At 38.4% G+C, this 21,738-nt stretch overlaps 1 protein-coding gene across 1 annotated transcript in view; it reads right to left on the minus strand.

Annotated features, from left to right (window-relative positions):
* The window catches only part of VAV3 (vav guanine nucleotide exchange factor 3), a 393,400-nt gene that overhangs the window by 6,485 nt on the left and 365,177 nt on the right, over positions 1–21,738 (minus strand). Inside the window, exons 24-25 of the mRNA XM_059927079.1 lie at positions 21,451–21,538; positions 15,542–15,671 (exon numbers count right to left, since the gene is read on the minus strand). Coding sequence (XP_059783062.1) covers positions 15,542–15,671; positions 21,451–21,538 — 218 coding nt within the window. The remainder of the gene's footprint in view (positions 1–15,541; positions 15,672–21,450; positions 21,539–21,738) is intronic.

A 21,738-nucleotide genomic window follows, 5' to 3' on the forward strand; every position in this document is an offset into this window, starting at 1 on the left:
TAGCTCATTAATGGGATACTTAGATTCCAACCAAATAAACTGGGGAAAGGAATTGGAAGGAAGGGTTCAGATGTTCTTTGGTTCATATATACATTGGTGCATTCAGTGACACTTTTCTCATAAATGGCTTCACATACTTACTTTTAACCTACCCTGAAGTATATCCTTGTTAATAATCAAGGTTCTCTTCTAATCCATTGCATGTTCCAAGTTATACTTTTTTATTTTAAAATGCAGCAGTACATGCTATTACAACTAATTTTACAATCTGTGCAATTCATTTATTGCCATGCAATGTAACTGGTTTGTTTTGTTTTCCTCGAGATCATGTTATACCCACTGTTAGAGAGAGGAGAGGATGTCATCTTTAATTTAATGAGGAAAATGGCACCCTAACTCTACTTTTGGCAGAAAATCTAGTGCCAAGATTCCTATCCCACGTTTGTGAGAACTTAAATTAGAACTCCTCATTCTCCCCATTACTTCTTTGTAATGAGGGGAATTTTCTCCTCAAACTGCTTTCTAAGTGTCCATCCTTGATTCTCTCTCTGGGACTACTTATCCATGGAGTAATAAAAGCAGACAGTATTTCCCCAAAATTTCTAACGAAGGTAATTCAAGAGTCTGAAATATAACAAAAGTTAACTCTAGAAGGAAGAAATAAGAGATCAATGAAAACACAATTAAATGCTATTTAAATCTCAAAAATAGGTTATCTAATCTAATCTATCTACCTTTCTCTCATCTTAAAATATCTAACATTCCTGAATATGGATAATGCCTCACCAGAGGACTTGAATCTGTTTCAAATACATAACATCGGTATACTACCCCTCTCTCCTAACCCTAAAAGCCTTGTAACCATTTGCATTCATGTCAAGTGCCTATAATTTGAACCATCTTAAATCTTATCTAAAAATTATCATCTTTACTAAATGGTAGCTATTCCCACCATGGTTAGGCCTGGGCTCCTCTGCTGGCTTCACTCTAATTTTTTCCCCAATGAATGGAACAGATTCTTGCATATGCCTTGGCTTCTCACCTGAATTCCAGTCTGTGATTTCACACATTTTCATCACCTTGCCATCAGGTACAGTCATGATCTCTGATTTAAGTTGTCTGAAACCAAACCCATCATCTTCCTCCCTGTAACCTAGCTCAACCTCCCACAATTGGGTTATTTTTCCAACTACTCCCACGTTCTCTTTGCAGACCGTCTTTGCAAGGTCAGTACACCTCTTTAGCTCTTTCTGTTCACTCTCGTCTTCCTCTGAGATATCAAGTTGTTCCTTCACTAAGTTCTCAGCTCCACCATCCCAACTCAGGTACTTATGCCATTTCTAAACTAAGACAACTGCCTCCTAATTGGTCTTCTTACTTTCAGCTTTCTTTCCATTCTATTCTAAATACCGCCTCTCAGCTACTCACCATAAACAGACTACTCATCATTCCTTTTCCTAAATTATAACATCCTAACTCTTGACTTCAATTCCATAGCAATTCGTAGTCTGGCTATATCCTGCCCTTCTCACCAAATCTTCCATCATTTACCCGCACAAATTCTTTGCATCCCAGCTTCCTAACTGCCCCCCACCCCCCCAAACACCATCCCCACCCTTATTCTGGGATGCTGCTCCTTCACCTTGCTTCTTTAAACCTCAACCTCCTTGTCTCCGAAGCTCAGCTCAGGCCCTTCCCCGACCAATCCAGATAACACTCGTCCCCTTTTCTGTCCTCTGCAGCCATCTGTTAGGCACTTACGTCACGGCGCTCCCTGGCCCTGCTGTTTCATTACTGCATGTGCTCCTGTGTTGTATCTCAATGAGTCGTTGATTCTGGAGAGTAGGGACTGGCTCTTAAGCTGCTTCTGCATCCCCACAGGATCAGGCCCAGGGCTAAGCAACTGAAGCTGCTAAATGGATGAGTATCTCGGCAGGGTATTTAATTCTGCAAGCTCCTTATTTCTCCTCCTCCTGTTTGTTGAGCTCATCTTTTGCTCACTTAACTGCTCAAAGACTTCCAACAAAAGCCAGCACAACATAAAGAGAAGAACATGAAATATGTTCAGGATTTATTCCCCAGGGTCCCTGAGAGCCATAATCTATCAGTGATATTCCTACAGTAACTATAATTTTTCTGAATGTCTCATGGCATTAACCATACCGTACACCTGAGGAATCTTCTCAGGAGAAACTGATTAACCTTTTGCTCGTGTCACCCAGTATGTAGCTCTCAGCCAAACACTTTAAGGCTTGATAAGATGCTTTCTACTTTTCTACGCATTGTAGCATGACTTATTGTTGTCGCTCTTTCTATACATAAATTTTCAATGTGTTTGGGTCCTTAATTCTCGTAAGCTGCATTTGAATGTCTGGCACCTATGTAGACAAGTATAAAATAATGTGTTTCCCTAGGAAAGTATGGATTTAAATCTAGATGTAAACAATGTCAGAATAAGGTATTTGATAAAAATATTTTGCAGAATGGTTTAACCTGCAAAACATATTTCTGTCCATACTGAGAACACATCTACCTATTTCTACACACACGTACAGATACATGTTTTCTTCATCGTACTCCTCCGACTATACCAAGATGACGCTAATATAAGAATTATTGGTAGGTGCATATCCTGGAATGGAATAGAAACAGCTGAGTAACAGTGACATTCAAATGGGAATGTTGAGGGATTATTATTTCCTATCCCTTTCACTTCCTGGCCTAATATTCACTTCACCACCTAATATTATAGGAAGCCTGCTAGTACATTACATTATTCTGCGAAGCTTCTTGAGAGAAAGAACTTTTATTCATATCTGTATCCACTGAGATAATAGTAAATCTACATTGAGACCTTTTTCATTGAAGTAATCATTTGCAAACTGCATGCTTTAGTTAAGGGCCTAACTTTTGTCCTTCCTCAAATACTTTCAATTCTTTATTAGCACAGACGAAGGAGAACCTTGCTCAGAGAGACCATCACACTTAGGGGTAGGGGTCTCTGGTTATTTTCACATGATACCTGGCGTTCAAATGGGCTAATGTTCATGGAACATTAGCAAATAAGTGGCTCATAGTTTAGTGACTTAAAAGGTCTCATTAGGAGTTATTAAAATATTAACTCAAATATTAAGTCAAATATTAACTTTTCCAAGTTAAACGAAACTTGAAGTACTAAGATTCTCTAACTGAAACAGAAGCTATTAGCATAGCCATAATAAACTGATTGGCACATCGTTAGTGAATATTATCCGGTTCTGAGACTTGACTGAGAGGACAGAGCCACAGAAGCCTGTCAATTAAAACAGGAACACAGTGTTCACAGAATAATAAAGTACTAGTGAATTGGTATCTGATACCTATACTTTTGTTGTCAAGGTTAACTAAGCATTGCTTTAAAGTATTATGCTCTGCCTCGATTAGGCTATTCATGTTCACAAGCAAATGAAAATCCACTCAAGTTTCAATAACATTTGAAATTTGTACACAGCAGAGACCAAGCTCAATCAACACTAGTCCTTAAGGTACTGGTTACTAAATCAAAGTATTTTTGAACTACCACTTAATTATCCATTATATGTATAAGTGAACATGATACTAAGCATTTGCTAATTATTCTCTGGGATAGACATTACCTAATGCTCAGCCTTAAGATGTAACAACCACATGTGTTTACACTCATTTATGTTAAAAAAAAAAAAAGTTGTCAGTAAAAATATCAGGCAATTGTACCAATGATACCATCATCAATACAGCTATCCCTGTGAGTTTGGGGCCCAGCAGTGGCCTAGAGATTTTCCTGAAGAACTGTGTTCCTATGTGGGACACTTCGAGGGATCCAGGAGGTTCCTTTTACCAAGATTGTCTACAGATGGCCTAACAGCAGAGAACATGCTGAGAATTTAATGAATGTTTAATTTAAATTTGTGATCCTTAACCTGGTTTTATTTTAGAACCTAGCCATGTCTTCTTCTTAGACTTCCAGAAACATTCATAGACATAGTATCAAATATGTGCTCCCCCATCTCCCTCAAATATATAGTGTTTATTGTATATTTTATATATTGTCACTGAAAAAGGAATGATTCAGATTGGTTTCAGTTAATTGAATGCTGACATCTGGTAAATGGACAAATCTCTTTTAACCTAAAATTCAAAGATATGACAAGGAAAACTTAGAATTATTGTGAAAAGGAACAGCTACTTTATATTCAATACTGCACAGTCTAAATACATAAAGCCATTAACAAGCAAAAAAATGAGTATAAGACCTTCTTGTTATGGAAAATTAGATCATTTCAAGGGATTTCGGATTATTTATAAGCATCTAGTTTATCAAGATGTGAACCTGATCCTAAATCCTTACTCTTTAAGAATAATTGGCAGACATCTGTTAAATAACTACTAATGTGCCAAGGATGGTGCTAAGGTGCTACTGGAGATTTAACAGATCAGACAGAGCATCGACTCTAAAGGAGCTTACAAATTAGTAAAGAGACAGACACAGAGATGATACAGAGATACGGAAATTACTCATCTTGGATAGAGAGTGCTAGGACTAGCCTTTAGGCTCCATTTGAGCCTTTCCCTACAAAAATCTCCAGTCTTCCGGTTGCTCGGGCCAAAAGCTTTACAGTCACAGCCTTGAATCTTCTCTTGCTATTCTGTCTCACTTCTGATGTGTCAGAATGTCCTGTTCGGTTATATATTATAAAGGTGACCCATCTGGCTACATGTTGGTCCAGGCTGCTACCATCTCTCACCTGGATTGCTGCATGAGCCTCCTAACTGGTCTTCCTGTTTTTACACAGACTCTAGAACAATCCTATTAAAGTCAGACCATGTCTCTCCTTTGTTTAAATCCTTCCAATGGCTTCCCATGTCTTCCGGAACAAAAGCTAAAGTCCTGTAAAGCCCCACAGAGGCTGGCCTCCCTTACCCCTCTGATTCCATCCCTGCTGCTCTGGCCACATTGCGCATGTCATACATGCTCCTTCCTTTGCACTGGCTGTTCTGCTCGCACTTCCTTGAACCTTTACTCAAGTGTTACCTTCACAACGAGGCCTACCCTGATGCCCCATAAAAGAGTCACGGATGCACACCACTCGTGCCATGTGCAGAGAGAAAGCAGGGTTTATGGGGGGGGGGGAGTGATAGACAAGCAAAGAAGTAGGTAGAGGGTACTCAGTCCCCTAAATTCCCACTGTCCTACTGCTTAGGTTGCGGATGGATGGTCTGTACACGCCATGGTCAAAGTGCCAGTAGCCTGCTCTTCAGATGGATGGGGTATTTATGTGAGTTTATGATAGCAGAAACTCCCTGTTTGCTATGGACTAGATATTTGTGTCCCCCTCCAGACCCCAAAATTCATATGTTGAAACCTAACGCCTCATGCCATGATATTAGGAAGTGGGGCTTTTGGGATGTGCTTAGGTCATGAGAATGAAGCCTGCATGAATGGGATTAGTGCTCCTAAAAAGGCAATCCCGCAGCGCTTCCTTGCCCCTTTCCACCATGTGAGGACACAGGTGCCTTCTATAAACCAGAAAGCAGGCTCTTACCAGATACCAAATCTGCCAGCACCTTGACCTTGGACTTCCCAGCCTCCAGAACTGTGAGCCATGAATTTCTGTGGTTTATAAGACACTTGGTCTATGGTGTTTCGTTATAGCAGCCCAAACAGACTAAGACACTGGTCATACAAATGACCTTGTTAGAAAGGGGAGCTTCGGAAGCCAGTGGCTGGTACTAGCCTGTTCTACTGTTGAGAACTGAAAACTGCTGAACCGGCTCTCTATTAAGCTACCAAAAGGAGGAAAAATGAATCTCTACTTTTGTTCCTCATCATCTGACCACCCCAGTTAAAATCATAAACGATCCCCAGCACTCCTGAGTAGCATTACATTGTTAGATTGTCTTTTCCAGAGCACTCACCAACTTCTAATATACTATATAATTTATTTTTTAATCTATTATTTGCCTTCCCCATTACCATGTGAGTTCCACAAAGGCAGAGACTTTTTTTTCCCACTGCTGCGTATCCCCAGCAATTTGAACAGTGCCAACCCTGCAGTGGGCTCTCAATAAAGGTCTGTTGAATGAATGAATGAATGTGGGGACCTGTGGGGTTATTGGTGGGAATGTAATAACTAAAGAAGAGATGAGGAGAGAAGTTTTGGAGAACTGCCCTATGAGGAAGGATAAAGAAAAAGAGGGAAAATTATCTGGGGAAGATGGAGCTTTGAATAGAAAGACTGAGCTTTGAATAGGAAAAGATCTGAACGAGCCAGTCAGATAATCTTGAAGTGTTTATGCTCAATTCTGACAAATTTGAGTGTATTCGTAGCAGAGTGGCCAGGATGGTGACAGATTTGGCAACCACGTGTATGACAAGGGACTGATAAATCTGAGTAGCTTATTGAAAAAGAAAGAAATACAGTGGGGAAGGGAAAAAAGCACATCAGATGAAAGGTAATCATGGTAGAGTGTGTATGTAGTATATTTAACTTTGAGTAATTCTGAAGAGATGAGCTAACGATGGTAAATCGCTCCAATAAGTCAAGTTTCTGGATCAATATAAGCATTTAAAAAATTCTGTTCAAAAAATAAATTGGGGGGCTTCCCTGGTGGCACAGTGGTTAAGAATCCGCCTGCCAATGCAGGGGACATGGGTTCGAGCCCTGGCCCGGGAGGATCCCACGTGCCGCAGAGCCGCTAGGCCTGTGCGCCACGGCTGCTGGGCCTGAGCTCTGGAGCCCGCGGGCCGCGGGTACTGAGCCCGCGTGCCACAACTGCTGGGGCCTGCGTGCCTGGAGCCCGTGCTCTGCAGCAGGAGAGGCCACGACAATGAGAGGCCCGCACACAGCAACGAGGATCCAGCACAGCCAAAAATAAATAAATTTATTAAAAAAAAAAAAAGAAGAAAAAAAAGAATCCACCTGCCAGTGCAGGGGACACGGGTTTGAGCCCTGGTCCTGGAAGATCCCACATGCCGCGGAGCAACTAAGCTCGTGCACCACAACTACTGAGCCTGTGCTCTAGAGCCTGTGAGCCACAACTACTGAAGCCCACGCGCCTAGAGCCATGCTCCGCAGCAAGAGAAGCCCTTGCACCGCAACGAAGAGTGGCCCCTGCTCGCTGCAACTAGAGAAAGCCCGCGCGCAGCAACAAAGACCCAACATAGCCAAAAATAAATAAGTAAATAAATGTATAAAATAAGTAAATAAGTTGGGTGATTTGTGTGGCCGTAGACATAAAGTCACCTGAGTGTCAAGTAAAGCCTGAGGATGACCTCTCAGGAATGTCGCAAAAAAATACTTGCTAAAAAAGCCTCTACCAGGGTTGACATTGCTGCTAAGTCTGAAGTGCCTCAATACCAAAGTCCCCCTGCATTCCTGTCTATTGTTCAGCTGTTAAGCTAAACTGTATGTAACACCCAAGGGATATGTGCAGTAGAGTGTTCAGTACAAGTAGATGCTCAAAAATGTTGAATCATAAAGCAGTGAATGAACGGAAACCCTGGCCAAGCCTGTACTCAACTTTTCATGCTATTAGGACAGACAAGAGTTGCAGAGTTAAGACCGGCTCCCTTATGCAGATCTGGAATTCAGTAGGGGAAGCTGCATATCAATGGTATATATGAGGAAGAAAAGAGCTCTCAGCATTGTTCCTCAAAGCTAGGAGCCTGATCCAAATTTTAGCAAGAAAAAAAGGAATTCCTCTCAATTTATGTTTGTTTTACGGGGAAGAGAGACTAGAAAAACCATAAGCCTTGGATCAGGGCTGCCACATGAGGATACTGTAGTCAATTAGGGAACATTACACATATTAAGACCAGTTTTTAATTTAGAAAATAAGGTTCATAGAAAGAACAGTATACAGAATGAAACATTCAAACATAAGGACTGCTTTTTGAGTTTTGAAACATGGAAAATTTTCAACAGCTTTGAGTGAGGTTACTTGAATCTGTAGAATTTCGATCTGCAAGCTATCGATTTCTGAAGGGACCCTGGGTACTGGCTACCAATTCTTAAAGCTATCAGGTTCAGGATAAAAATCCCTTAAAGTAGCTACTAAAGCTCCTGAAGCAAGTAAGTAAAAAATGGAAGCCCAGAATGACCTAATAATGAACATGTTCAGCTGTAGTTGATTAGTTGCCCAAAAACAGTAAGTTCTGTGGACGTGATAGACATCCTGAGAAAAACAGTATAAAAATGACAGCAATATGTTAGAACCACCTTAGCCTATAGAAAAGCATGCACGGAGCACGTCCCATGTGCCAGACATTGTTCTAAGTGCATCACATACACTAACTCTCTCACGGCTAATAAGACAAATATTACACATTATGAGACAGTGTTGCAGGATGAAATAAACTAGCGAAACTCATCACTTTCCTATATCATACAAGCAGCACTTCTGGTACATCTGTTTAACAAACGAAACATTTCATGATGCTTCTCACAGGACTGGTGATTCATGAAACACTCAGTTGGAGACATTAATATAAGTGAAAGGGGTTTGAAAAATATAGTGTTCTTTTAATCATTTATTGAATATCAGACAGAATTACTAGGTTCTTATTCTATATCAAGTATTTTATATAGTGTTTCAAACAATCGGTCATGTAGACCTTTTTGGGAAACTTTCATTGGCTAGAAGTGCTCTCTCTCAGGAAGACAGTGCGTTTCACTGCAGGAAAGTTACAAGCCATTGAAAACACTTCATTGTATTAAGGTAATGTTTCCCTTGTAACTCCCCATCTGGTGACTACCCATCTGCCCTAATAATGCAAAGTCCTCTTATAACTCCAAAAAAAAAAAATAAGGATGGAAAAATTTGGAGAAAAATTTAAAATTAGTATGATGAGATTATAGTGAGTTAAATGGTGCCTCACCTCCCCAAAGACATGTCCGCCTAGAACCTGTGAATGCGATCTTATTTGGAAAATGGGTCTTTGCTGATGTAAGTTCAGGACCTCAAGATGAAATCATCCTGTATTATGATGAGCTCTAAATGAAATAAGTGTTTTTATAAAAGAAGAGAAAGGGAGATGACACACAGAGGAGGAGGTTATATGAAGACAAGGCAGAGATTGGAATGGTGTGTCTGTAAGCCAAGGGATGGCAAAAATTGCCAGCAGCCATCCAGAAACTAGAAGAGGAGCATGGAATAGATTCCCCCTCAAAGCCTCCAGTAGGAGCCAACCCTGCCAACACTTTGATTTCAGACTGCTGGCCTCCAGAACAATAAGAGTAAATTTCTGTTGTTTTAATCCCCTTCATTTATGGTAATTTTAAAGGCAGTTCTAGGAAGCTATTACAGTGAGATTAAAACAGATATTTAAATTACCAGAATAAAATTAGATTAAATCAAACCCAAATGCCAAATGACCAAGGAAAAAGATGACAAAAGACTGAGGATAAAATTAGGAGATCAGAATAAGAGTAGATGAATATAGATATGTTGAATTACAAGGGCAACAAGGTAAAAAATAAGTGGATGTTTGAGGAGTGTGTATGAAGGAGATAATAAATAATATCCACTATTACACTGTGATAAAACTAATAAATAATGGTTAAGGCATTATCAGATGTTTCAAGAATTATCAGGAATAAGCAAGTTATATAATGTTAACAGTGAGTTAAATAAATATGAACGATACAAATTCTCCAAGTTTCTAAAACACTGGCTAAAATGAAGCTTAAGCACCTTGTCAGATGGCTAACAGAATAACGGGACTACCTGCGTGAAAGGAACGAGACCACACTAGGGAAAAGCAGCCTGGGGCCCTGGCTCTGGCTTTTACTTTTTCCTGCAACGTCATTTGCACGGTCCCAAAGACCTAGGAAGCCTTTGTCAATTTCTGAAGAATTGCTATATTTGTCACCACCTCAAAAGGATCATGCTGTTCTATATTTTGTTTTCAAGCCCACCCATCTCTCCATGCTTTTTCAAATAACAACTACACATAGTGCTTTAATACCTGCTATGTCTCCCACAGACCTTAGGCTCTGACTTCACTCATTTAGCCCTTTCTGAACACGTGTTTCATGAAAGGCACTGTGCAAAGTGCAGTGTGAGAATGGGAAGCTCAGGAGCCTGGTTCCTAAGGCTTCAGGGAGCAATATACCAGAAGAAATCATTAAAACTGTATAAAAATAATGCTATATTTTATGTAAACTATGAAACAAACTGTGAACGATTCATAAAACTCTGTCTTCAACCCCAACCACTCTTCTTAGTGTCAAATGCCTACTGAACCACTGAGTGTGCACAGGCACTGAAAGTCTGTGCACAACTGAATGTATTACCTTCTCCTCTATACATGTTATGTCTCTTTTGTTTCTTGATCAGTCCAATGGTTTCACCGTTTGCCAGTCATCCAAGGCAAATAATTGTGTATCACACATGTACCACTTCTACCTCAATTCCTTTATCCAATCAATTCGACTTCCAGGTGATACCAAAATCTGCCCACTGTCCTGCTCCACTGTCTCTATTCAGCTTTTGTCCAAACCTCCATCATCCCTCCCTTGGACATCTGCAGTAGTTTCCTCACTCCTCTCTTCGGTCCATGCCTCCCTTCAAGCCACTCTCACAGAGTAGGCAGTGATCTTTCAAAACAATGTAAATCAGTTCTTATCATTTCTGCTTATAAAGCTTCAATACATTCCCAATGTATATATTAGAATCCACTCACTATGCTTTAAACGTTTCGACCCCCTTCTAATTCCTTAAACGTGTGAAGTTACTTCCTGTTAAATGTCCTTCACACAGGCTGCTTCTTCACTGTGATGTTTCCCTACCACCACTAACCCACACCCTGCCAATCCACATAGATCCTTTAAGTTTCGTCTAGACGCCACTTCTTCAAAATGTCCTTCCCTGACCCTACAGGTTAAATAGGCCCTCTTGTTGGACACTTTCACTTTGCTTCTGCTTCATAAGACTTATCAAAATTTGTGATTATTTATGAAGTTATTTGTTTTATGTTTGTTCCTATCCATCTTATTCACTGTTATATTTAGCATCCAGAACAGGACCTGGCACATAGTAGGTGTTGAATAAATAACTGTTGAATAAAGCAATGAAGGAATGAGTAAGTAAACACAGTGAGGTCACAGGTAAGGAAGAGATGGTTCTAATACGACCTACTCCGTACTCTGCACACCCTAAAATCAGTGCACCAAGCTCCCCCTGCTCCTGGAACAGGTGAAAGGGGAGAATGCTGCCATTTTCTCCCAATTCTGTTAGTTCTCAGGTAAACGGATCATCTTGAAATTTTAAAACTTTTACTTCTGAAATAATTCAGACTTAAAAGTAGCAAGAAGAGTACAAAGAATTCTTATATTTTTTTCACTCAACCTCCTCAAGTGTTAATATTTTACCATGTTTATCATCTCTATATTTTCCTGAACTATTTTAGAATATGTTGCAGACAATGTCCTTTATCTCTAAATATTTCAGTGTGTCCTTCCTAAAAACAAAGGCATTTTCTTCTATGATCACAGTACAATTATCAAAAACAAAAATTATTTAATCTAGAAACTTATTCAAAATGTGTTAACTGTTCCATGTGTGTCCTTTATAGCAAAAAAAAAAAAAAAAAAATTTCTGGTCCAGGATTCAACCTAGGATCACATGTTGCATGTAGCTGTCATGTTTCTTTGGTCTCTTTCTCTTCAATCTGAAACAATTCTGCAGTCTTTCATGACATTGACATTTTTGAAGAGCATAGGCCAATTATTTTGTAGAATGTCATTGAGTTTGGGTCTCTCTGATATTTCCTCATGATTAGATTCAAATTGTGCACCCTGGGGGGCAGGAATACCACAAAAGTGGTGTTACATCCTTCTCAGAGCATCACATTAGGAGGTGTGTGATACCTAGTTGTCCCATTACTGGTGATGTTAACTTTGATCACTTTTAGGTGTTTCTATTTTCCCTCTTTAGTAATAAGGTCTTGTGAGAAGACACTTTGAGATCATGTAAATATAGTGATAACCAACATTTTTTTTAAACATTAGCCACCTCTGTGGTCCAACTAATTCTCCATTTACTTGGGAAAATGCTTAAGGTCTATTAATAGGTAATGAAACAGCTAATTGTGCAACTTTTCCAAATGTAATGGTCTGTTACCATTCTACCTTACCTCCTTCTCTCATGCATACAAAGAAAGAAACCTAGGATGCTATTTTTAAAAGAACATAATAAAATATCTAATATCATTCCTTATTCATCAGATGAGAAAGCTGAGGCCCGAACAGGCTAAGTGACTTGCCTGGGGTCAGACAGCTACTCAGTAGCAGACCTGAAAATAATTAAGCGCTCACTGTAGAGCAAGAAAGGCAAAAGTCAGTTCAGTGCCCTTCAAATACACAAGCCCTAGGGGTACACCCGCAGCAGTCTAAGGCACGTTTTCTGCGACCGTTTTTGGAAAGTAATGGGATTCTTACACAGATCCACAGAACAGGGCAGAACGTCGTCCACGGAGCCACTGGAGTTTCTAGGGAAGCACAGCGGCTCACTGCTGTGCCTGAGTGCTTTGTTCTCTTCCTCCCTCTCTTCATCTCTCTTGGAAACACTCAAGTCATTGCGGAGCCCTAGGAAAGAGCCTTGCTTGCAATGGGCTCCTCACCTACAAATGCTACACGCTCCTTGCCCAATACTCTGGATATCTGTTTAATTCTAATTTGTGTCTTTATATATGTTATTTTGCAATTGCATGAGGTAGGCCTGTCATAATCTTACCATATTTTACAAACTTGAGAAGAGTTTTTAATTCTCCCAAGAACATCCAAACCTAGACTAATACAGAAGCAAGCAGCCTCTTCTACGATTCCCTGGGACTTTCTTTTCCAAGGTGACTATATGGCATGTAAGAGAAAAATAATAATAAATCGCAGGTTTCAGGAGTTGGAACTCCAATCTCAGCCTCCACCCAGAACACAGCGTGGTCCTAGGCTTTGGCTTGCCTGCTCTGCTTCCCCCATTGCTTAGAAGCAATGAAGATGCCATGCCCTGTCCTGTATCCCAAGGTACTACTTCTTCATAAAAGTTATTCTGAGATGGTATTTAGCAGCACACCCAAAGCTATGAACCAGAGGTAAGGACTCTAAAGACATCCCACACAATCTTTCCATACAGGATATGTAGAGTTTCCTCTTTACCACTTCCTGAGAGACACGTGCGTAAAAATTGAAGCAGTGTTTTAATTAAGGGTTAACCTTTAATCAGGACTTGGTATAAAATAAGCAAGGGGTATTTTAAAAAATCATAAAAGCAAAGATGTAAATTGCTATGAGTTAAAACTAGTAATTCAACAATTAGAAATACAGGGAAATGTTTGCTGTGTTAGAGGAGCGACTAGTAGTAGTAGGAAAGCAGCAGCTGTGGTAGAAGCGGTAGAATCAGCAGCAGCTGACTTTTATGGCGTGTTTACCATGTTACCAGCACTCTGCTAAATGCTTTAATGTATAGCACCTCATTCAACCCTCAAAATCATCATAGTGTGCTCATTTCATACGAAAGTCAGCAACAAGTAAATAAAACACTGGGATAATATACACTTGATCTAAGATTATAATCCTGCTGAATAATCTTGGAGTGTAGACCATCAAGAAATTATTGCTGACTGACATACCAGCACATGCCCTCACTTCTTTCTGGTCACTTTAGGAGTGAGATCTTCCCTGATCATCCTATATAAAAATATCAAACTCCTAACCCAGACTTGCCAGAGCTGCCTCATTAAAATATAAGCTCCATAAGGATAGAGACTCTGCTGAATCCCAGTACCTAGAACAGCGACTTTTCTGCGTTGGGTAATTATTATATGCTGAAGGAACGAATAACTGCATGTAGCTTGCATGGATGTTCAAAATCATGTTACTGGCCACGCTTTGAAAAAGAAAAAGAGCCTGTAACGCCATCCCTAGTGGCTAAACAAGTTTGAGCGCTGAATATTTGGTCAAACACTAGAAAAAAATTTAAACTAGGCCACTTCATTCGTAGTTGACCAATATTCTCTGAGCACCCACATGTGCCAAGCACAGGAGTGCCTGAGAGTGACCACACAGTGAAATAGAGGGTTAAGAACCTTCCACTGACCGGGATACCGGCTCTCCCTGACTGCCGGTCCCTCTCACCCGGACTTCCTAAAACTAAGCGAACAACTCAGACGGGATTTTTAGTGTAACTGACCTCCTGGGCAACTTTATCTCCTGCTGCTGGGAAGGCAAAGTAAAAGAATTGAAAATTATACTTTTCGTATAGGGAAAAATGTCATAACCCTGGTAGGCTTTTAAGAAATTTGTAGAAAAAATTGTTTCTTAAGGGGAAGTTCCATTTTTGAATGAGCAAAACTTAGGGCCTATATGAGCGTCTAAGATAACTGAGTAACAGTGGGCTAAAAACACAGAAAGATAAATTTTAATGTGCTTACAGTTTCAACAAAAAGTGTGCTCTGACTACTTTCATTGCACAATCTTGTTCATTTATCACTGATCCTTGTGAAGAGAACAGCTATTAAGTTATTCAAATTGAAAAAAAAAATGTCAGTTGATGTGACAAAGTACTTGTATATTTACTTTATGGAAATGTTATGAAATTTTACTGGTGGTGTTAGTGCCCTGAGCGTTGCTTCCCTTTCAGTTTCTGCTTTTAGGGAAAAAAAGTTATATTACATGATGCAAATTCTTTTTTTTTCAAATACCTCTAGATATTCTTATTTGCTTAGGCTAAACCTTCTGAGGGTAATAAAATTGTATTCCTTTCTCCTCTAAAAAAGGTTTATGAAATTAAAATAAGGGGGTGAAATCACACTCTATTCATAGCATTTTTTCATCATAGTGTTCTCTTTACATGCTATATCTATTAACAGGAAGAATATATGACAATAAATGGTGGCGAGAAAAAAGTTTTTGACTTGAATTCACACTCAAACTATAACATGCTTTCAGTTTGTGTGCTAATCTTATGTGATTATTTGTGGCACAGTGCTCATTCTGAAAGGAAGTGGCTAATGTTTACTTTTAACTATTGGCATCAGAGGAAACATGCTTTGAGCTATTTCAAAGTTCCGAAAGTAATCATTGAAATAGAATCTATAAGAGGACTTGCAGTGAAATAGAATCTATAAGAGGACTTGCAGTACAAGGTTAGATGGGAGAACTGTGCACCAGCCTTGCTTAAATACTGTTAAGCAAACAGGATTATGACCATAAACATGTATCAGTTAAAAAGAGTCTGGCTAATATAAAAGTCAGTGAAAAGTACAAAACTTACATATTAACACACCCTATATTTCTGATGGATTTAACACACACATGATTTTTAATTTGGCATGAAGAACTAAATCTAGGCATGTTCATAAACCTGTTGGTCCATCTGATTCTGCTTTGCTCCAGAAAAACTCCTTGTTAAATGCATCAGCATATTAATTGGTTCTATTTCAAAATCTGGAATGAAGATGTTTTAATGTTATCATGCCTTCGATCCTTAAGTGACAGCAAATTGTATTCTAAATTACAATACTCACAGCTGTTGCCTGCTCTATTACCCCTCTGTCCAGTTGAATGTTCTGGCTCCTTGTATGGAAACTGCAGAGTTGTATCCAAGGTTCTGAACCCTTCTTTAAGAGAGTGATGCTTGTAGTACTCCACAAGTTCCTTTAGGAAAAGAAGAACCAAACACATGAACTCCTTGACACATAATTATGTACAATAGAGGGATGATCAATTTCATGCTAAATTTTCCATAAGCCTGTGTTAGTGTGAGTAAACGATCATCTCTCCCTGCTACCTGGATGAGCATGACACCTAACTAGTAATTGTCCTTGCTACCCAGGCCATTTATAATGTGAGTTACCCCCTATTGCTGCTCTACATGCTGTTAGTCTTCAGTCAGTTGTAGTAAGTAAAGAGAAACCATACTAAACCTCAATTTCAGAGCAGTAATTATTGTTCTTATTTATGAAATACTTCCCTTTGTTTTTGTTTAGAAAGGCAACAGCTGTTTTATGAATATATAGCAATTTCTAGCTTCCTGCATTTTCTTTCAACGTAAGCAGAAAAACAAACTCAATCCTAAATGTACTTTTCCATGGTAAACCAAAGTTGTTAAACCACAAATGCTACTTACTTGACATTGTTTCTGGCTTATGAGGAAGTGTTAGTGCCCTTCTCATAGCTGTCATCTGGTACTTACTAGAAGTCAATAATGTAGTTCTTTCCAATTTTCTCTTATACCTAATTTGCCCCCAATGCATCCAAGCCTAATATAATAACCACCCACCATCTTTCATACTAAAATTTCAGGAAATTTCTTTCGAGATGTTGGTTTCATAGGTTCTGCACAAATCTGAATCCCTCTACTTTAAACAGAAATTGGAAAATGATTAATTCATAATGGAAAAATGCATACTATCGTTAGATGAGTACTATAGACATTTCTTAGAAAAACCTGAAATGAAAATAAAAGCATAATCACTTTTAACCGAATTATTCAGTGCTTCTACTACAGCACTATTGTTTAAAACAAACAGTATAAAAGCAACTCATTTCTTTAAAAAACCACACTGTCATCGATTCAGTATCTCCATTCAATGGGTATGTTCAAAGTTACCCAAACAAATCAATCGGGCCAAAAATCACCCGAAAGAAGAGAAAGAGGATCATCAATGATTTATTTATTATTCTTGACCAAACTTGGATAAGTTGTGGAATGCATCGTGCGGGGAGTTCCAGGGGTCACAGAGATTTTGAAGATAAGGTTCCTAGGTGTGCTCACCCTTGAAGGAAAGTGAAGGATTATGGGAGTTCAAAGGTAAGAAAGAGAGCTTCCTTTTCTGAGTCCAGTGGGGAGGATGAGGGAAGAGTTCATGATGGAGGTAGCTTGGCTTAAATTGAAGAACATGTAAAATTTCAAAAGCCAGGAAGGAGGGAAGGATTATTTTAAGTAGAGCAGTCAGGCTGGGAACAGACACAAACATAACAAAGACCACGTTCATAAACTAAAAAGAGCCTGGTTTGGCTAAAGTACTGGATAAGGCAAATGGAGATTCTTCACCTTTCACATCTGGGGATAATAAACCATTTCACAGACTATAGCAAAGAATGTATAAAGTGCCTGGTATGTGTGAATACTCATGAGAGTTACCATGATCCCATGTGCCAGGCCATTTATATAGTTTCTTACAATCTTCAAACAAGAAACAAGAGATGGGCCTTTTCCCCCTGATGCTCAAGGCTCAGTGAGATTAATCAGCTTTGGGCAAGGTTGTATAACTGGTGTCTGGCTCCAAAGTTTGTGCTCTCAACTACATCGTATTATTAGCAAATAGTACCTGGCAAATGTAAATATGCAAAAAGTGAAGCAAAGGGAAGGAGCATTTTCTAAGTATCTATGGTATACCAGGAATTTGTTCTCTTAGACCCAAGATGCTATGGTTTTACACTTAAAAAATTTTTTTTCTTCCATCCTTTCTTCCTTGCTTGGGCCCAGATTATGGGTGCCTTTGATGAAGCAAAGGAATGTGGAACCTGACCAACTTAAAAAAAAAAAAGAAAAAAGTTAAAATATCAGAAGATTATATCCTCAAAATGACTTCACTGATCAGAATATGGCATTTATATTATGGTGATTTTAGCATGGTTTGCAAAGGCAAGGTCTGGAATTAAATTCTACTTAGAGACCAATATTACCATTTGATTTCTTTAAATGCAAAATTTTGTAAGGTCTCTGGAAGAACGGTACACTATTATCATTTGCATCAGCTACACTATATATATATATATATATATATATATATATATATATATATATAACAGTTCTCTTAGTCTTCTCATTTAAACTGAATGAAATGTGTTCTTTTCTTTAGCATAAATGTGAAAATAAACCTGAGAGTAATTATAAGCCAATAACTTTGAACTTCAATGTAATTTTGTTATAATATGAATTTTACACATGATATCATGAATTAGTATGAATTAAGGTTTATGTGAAGTTGGCTAGAAACTACAGAATTATCATACTGAAAAGGACTTGGTCATCATTTAATACCTACCCACCTCCAAATTTTATGGAAGAAAAAAATGACTTTTCCAAGGCCTAGGGTCATGTGGCTTGGTAAACTGTAAAACACTTTTTTATCACTTCACTAAGCATGGAAGATATTTTAGTTCCATTTTTATAGTCTTATGAGGGTAAATCTTCCTACATGTTTCCAACTGGGTAGAATTAAATAGTGCCACGGTGGATCTCTTCCAACTTATGCCTTTCAGTATTTTAGTCTAATCCACCTCTGCTTTAGCAATCATTGACCTTCAAGTACTACAAGTAAATAAGAAGACTCTAAACAAAAGAAATTGCTAAGCTTTCCTTATCTCATACTGACACAGCGGTGTCAACAATTCAAGCCTCTCTGAAAAATAATGAGTGAGAGCCAGTCATTCCAATTACCAAGGAAACAGGCAGTGGAGATGATTTATAAACAGCATTTGGACATGGATTGTCTGGCATACATGAAAATTAGAACAAAATTAATGCCTTGTAATCTGGATACAGAAATTCATTTAGAATTTGGATTTAATGACTAAGAAAAACAAAGATTTTGATTAACCAAGCCATTGAAACCAGAGGGAAAAGGTTAGGTCATAACCACCTGAGGCCAATCTTCTTTTCGAGAAACTGGCTAATTTAAAACAAATTCTGGATTTCGTTTTCATTTTACATCCTTTCCAAATTAAATTTAACTCCAGGCCCTAATGAGTGTCATTAGGTAGATGAATATAACTTTACCAGCCATTATGGGAAGATACTGAACTAAAAAAACAACTCAATGCATAGACTGTTATGTACTTATAATGGGAACTGTGTTATTTGACATCAACACGATGAAATGTAACCTCCTTGAGGTTGCATGATGCAGGTTCAGAGAAGCCCCTACGTTCCCAAGGTGCCAATCAACCCTCTCTCTTCTTCCAGAGGGGCTAGTTACTGAGATAGGAGCCATCCCTTCTGATCAGGTATCCATGTGGCATTTCCCAGTGGAGGGTCAAAGGACAGCACTATTGTGAGGTTCTCGGTACAGAGAGATTTACTAATTTGAAAGCTTTTTTGAACAGTTGAGTCCTTTTTGAATTCTGCAAAAACACAGTAACTTCACATAGTGAGGACTCAATATAAATTTGTTCAACAAATGAACAGAAACAAAGAGGAGGAGGTAGGTCCAGACAACTTCAATGGTCTTTTCAGCAATGTTTACAGTAATTTTGTAAGATCTGACAGAAGTATTCATCTAAGGCTGAGATTTTTCAGCTCCTTGTCTGTCTTTTCACAATCATATCCTTTTGCCGAAGTTTTTTTTTGTTTTTCATTGTAGTTTTGCAGTTAATTCTTAATCCCCTCCCTTTAACCCTATGCACTATGTACTTCCTTACAAAAGATCCCCAGATATGGAGGAAAAAATATCCATGTGTCTCTTGTAGTGGCATTTCTGATGTTTTACACATACCATATAAGGGGAGCTTATTTTAGCTCTGTGACAACTACTTTTAATTCCCTTTCCAGAACATAACTGCAGAAACTTTTACTGCTCTCTGGTCCAAATTATTTGAATTCCGGGTCTTTATTGCTTATACTATAATAACAGCTTTTCATGCAGATAGGAACTTCAGGATCTATGTCCACTAATCCAGGTCATGCAGTATTTACTGGCTTTTCACATCTAACCTTAGAGGATGAGGAACTTTCTTGAGCTGAATCCAGGCGACAAAGAACTGAATTGATTGGCCCTTTCCAGTGACTATTCCTTTCATCCTCTTCGCTTATCTCCTGTGATGGAAGTCCCTTTTGTTGCTTTCAAAGTCATCAAGGCTGGTAGTCAGCTTTGGCCCTACAGCATTTTTTTTTTTTAAAGTCTCATATTAACTATAATACCACGGAGCAGCCTCATTACCAACCACCCTAATTTCTTCAGGTGAGAGTCAAGCTGGTGTGTCTTGCAGCGATGTGGAGACTCCCTGTTCACTCTTTTATCGTGTCTCAGCTGGGGCCGTTACTCATTATTTGTGCATCCACTTGCCACCTCCCTGCTAGGTTTTCCTTTAAGGAAGAACCTCCTCAGGTCCAGTTTTCTCTGTGCACAGCCTGCTTGTTCCAGCAGAACGTAACTCACTGCCAGCAGGGAGGATGCCTGGATCTTGGTTGCCAGTTTGACAAGGTTTACATTTTCCAGGACACAGTCTTGCTACCCATCCTTAGCTTTTGAATTGGGAACGTGATATTTATGTCCAGAGAGGTTTTCTTACTTTTCTTTCAACTCAAGAGGCTTCAATTTCTTTAAAATGCTGATTCCTGTCTTGAAGCAGTTCTAAATTTTTAGATAAGGCTTTCAAGCTGGCTTATTTTGTAAGGCTCTCTTACACTCAGTTTTAACTTTAATGTTAACATCTGCAAAGTGCTTTGAGATGTTTTCTGGAATGATGCAGTGTGTATCATTTGACTGATGGTTCAATCAGTGAGTGGTCCTTCCCAATGTTACTCAAAGTACTTAGCAGAGTGTTACAAATGCATCTTATGTCCTGTCTCCAAATTCTTCATTATCTCAAGAAACTCTTGCAAACTTGAGAAACAGACTTGAGATCATTTTTCATGAAATAAGAACTTTCTTCTTTACTGTCAGCAATGCACATGTAATGACATATTGATATATGTATTGTTGATATGACATATACATACTATTCTTATGTGCTAAGTTTCACTTTTAAAAATCATCAGAATTAATAATCTTTATTTATTTGAAACAACTTGGTAACAACATACTGTTCAATTTAAATGTAAAATTCCTATGAAATATCACTGTCATGTGGTAAAAATGCCACCTTGTTAATGTTTAATTGTCCAAGGTAATGAAGGAGAACAGTAGTACAGATCACCTAAAATAGCAGAAAATACAAAAATGTTTTCCATTTGACAGTATATTTTGCATGAAATGAACCTAAATGTGAGCGGTATTTTACCAATTACAACTTTTTAATGTTATAACTTAAAATATTTTCCTCTGCCTGAATGAAGAGATAGAGGCAGAGGAAAGAAGAGAAGCATGTTAAAACTTTGCTGTGTCATTCAAACAAGGTAAAACACAAGTAACTGAAAGTTGATTGTTTTGAATGTGTCTATGGCTCTAAGAATCTTCTAGTGTGGACTCTGAAATATTATCTAAAACTTGTAAACTTAGTTTACAATGAAAAATATGTCTAGGGCAATATAAAACTTAACTAGAATTCTTACAATTAAAATTTTCAGGATTCTGCTGCAAAATTATGGTATGATTCTCTTTGAACAATGTTTCAGTGAGCAAAAATTCCAAGAAACTAGAATTAAACTGACCTTTCTAATAAGAGAAAAATAAGGACCACAGATTGAAAAGAACTAATCAATGCTTACCATTAAGCTTTTAAACTTTCTATTTTCTGCAATGTGAAAAAAGCCATCTCTTGTTAAAATCTTGATGTGCTTTGCTTCATTATTGTACCTGTGGGCAATGGATAACTTATGAATATAAATGTGTTTTCAATCAGTAGAAATCAATAATTACCAGAGGGCATGCCCCAATAACATTATAGGAATTAATTCTGAAGACAAAATATATACCTATGCCAATACACTGGTGACAGCTAATTAACAAAATATATTCACTAGATTGGTTGAAGATACAACCAATATTTGAAGTGA

The sequence above is a fragment of the Balaenoptera ricei genome, chromosome 1 (assembly GCF_028023285.1).
Source record: "Balaenoptera ricei isolate mBalRic1 chromosome 1, mBalRic1.hap2, whole genome shotgun sequence".
NCBI lineage: Eukaryota > Metazoa > Chordata > Mammalia > Artiodactyla > Balaenopteridae > Balaenoptera > Balaenoptera ricei.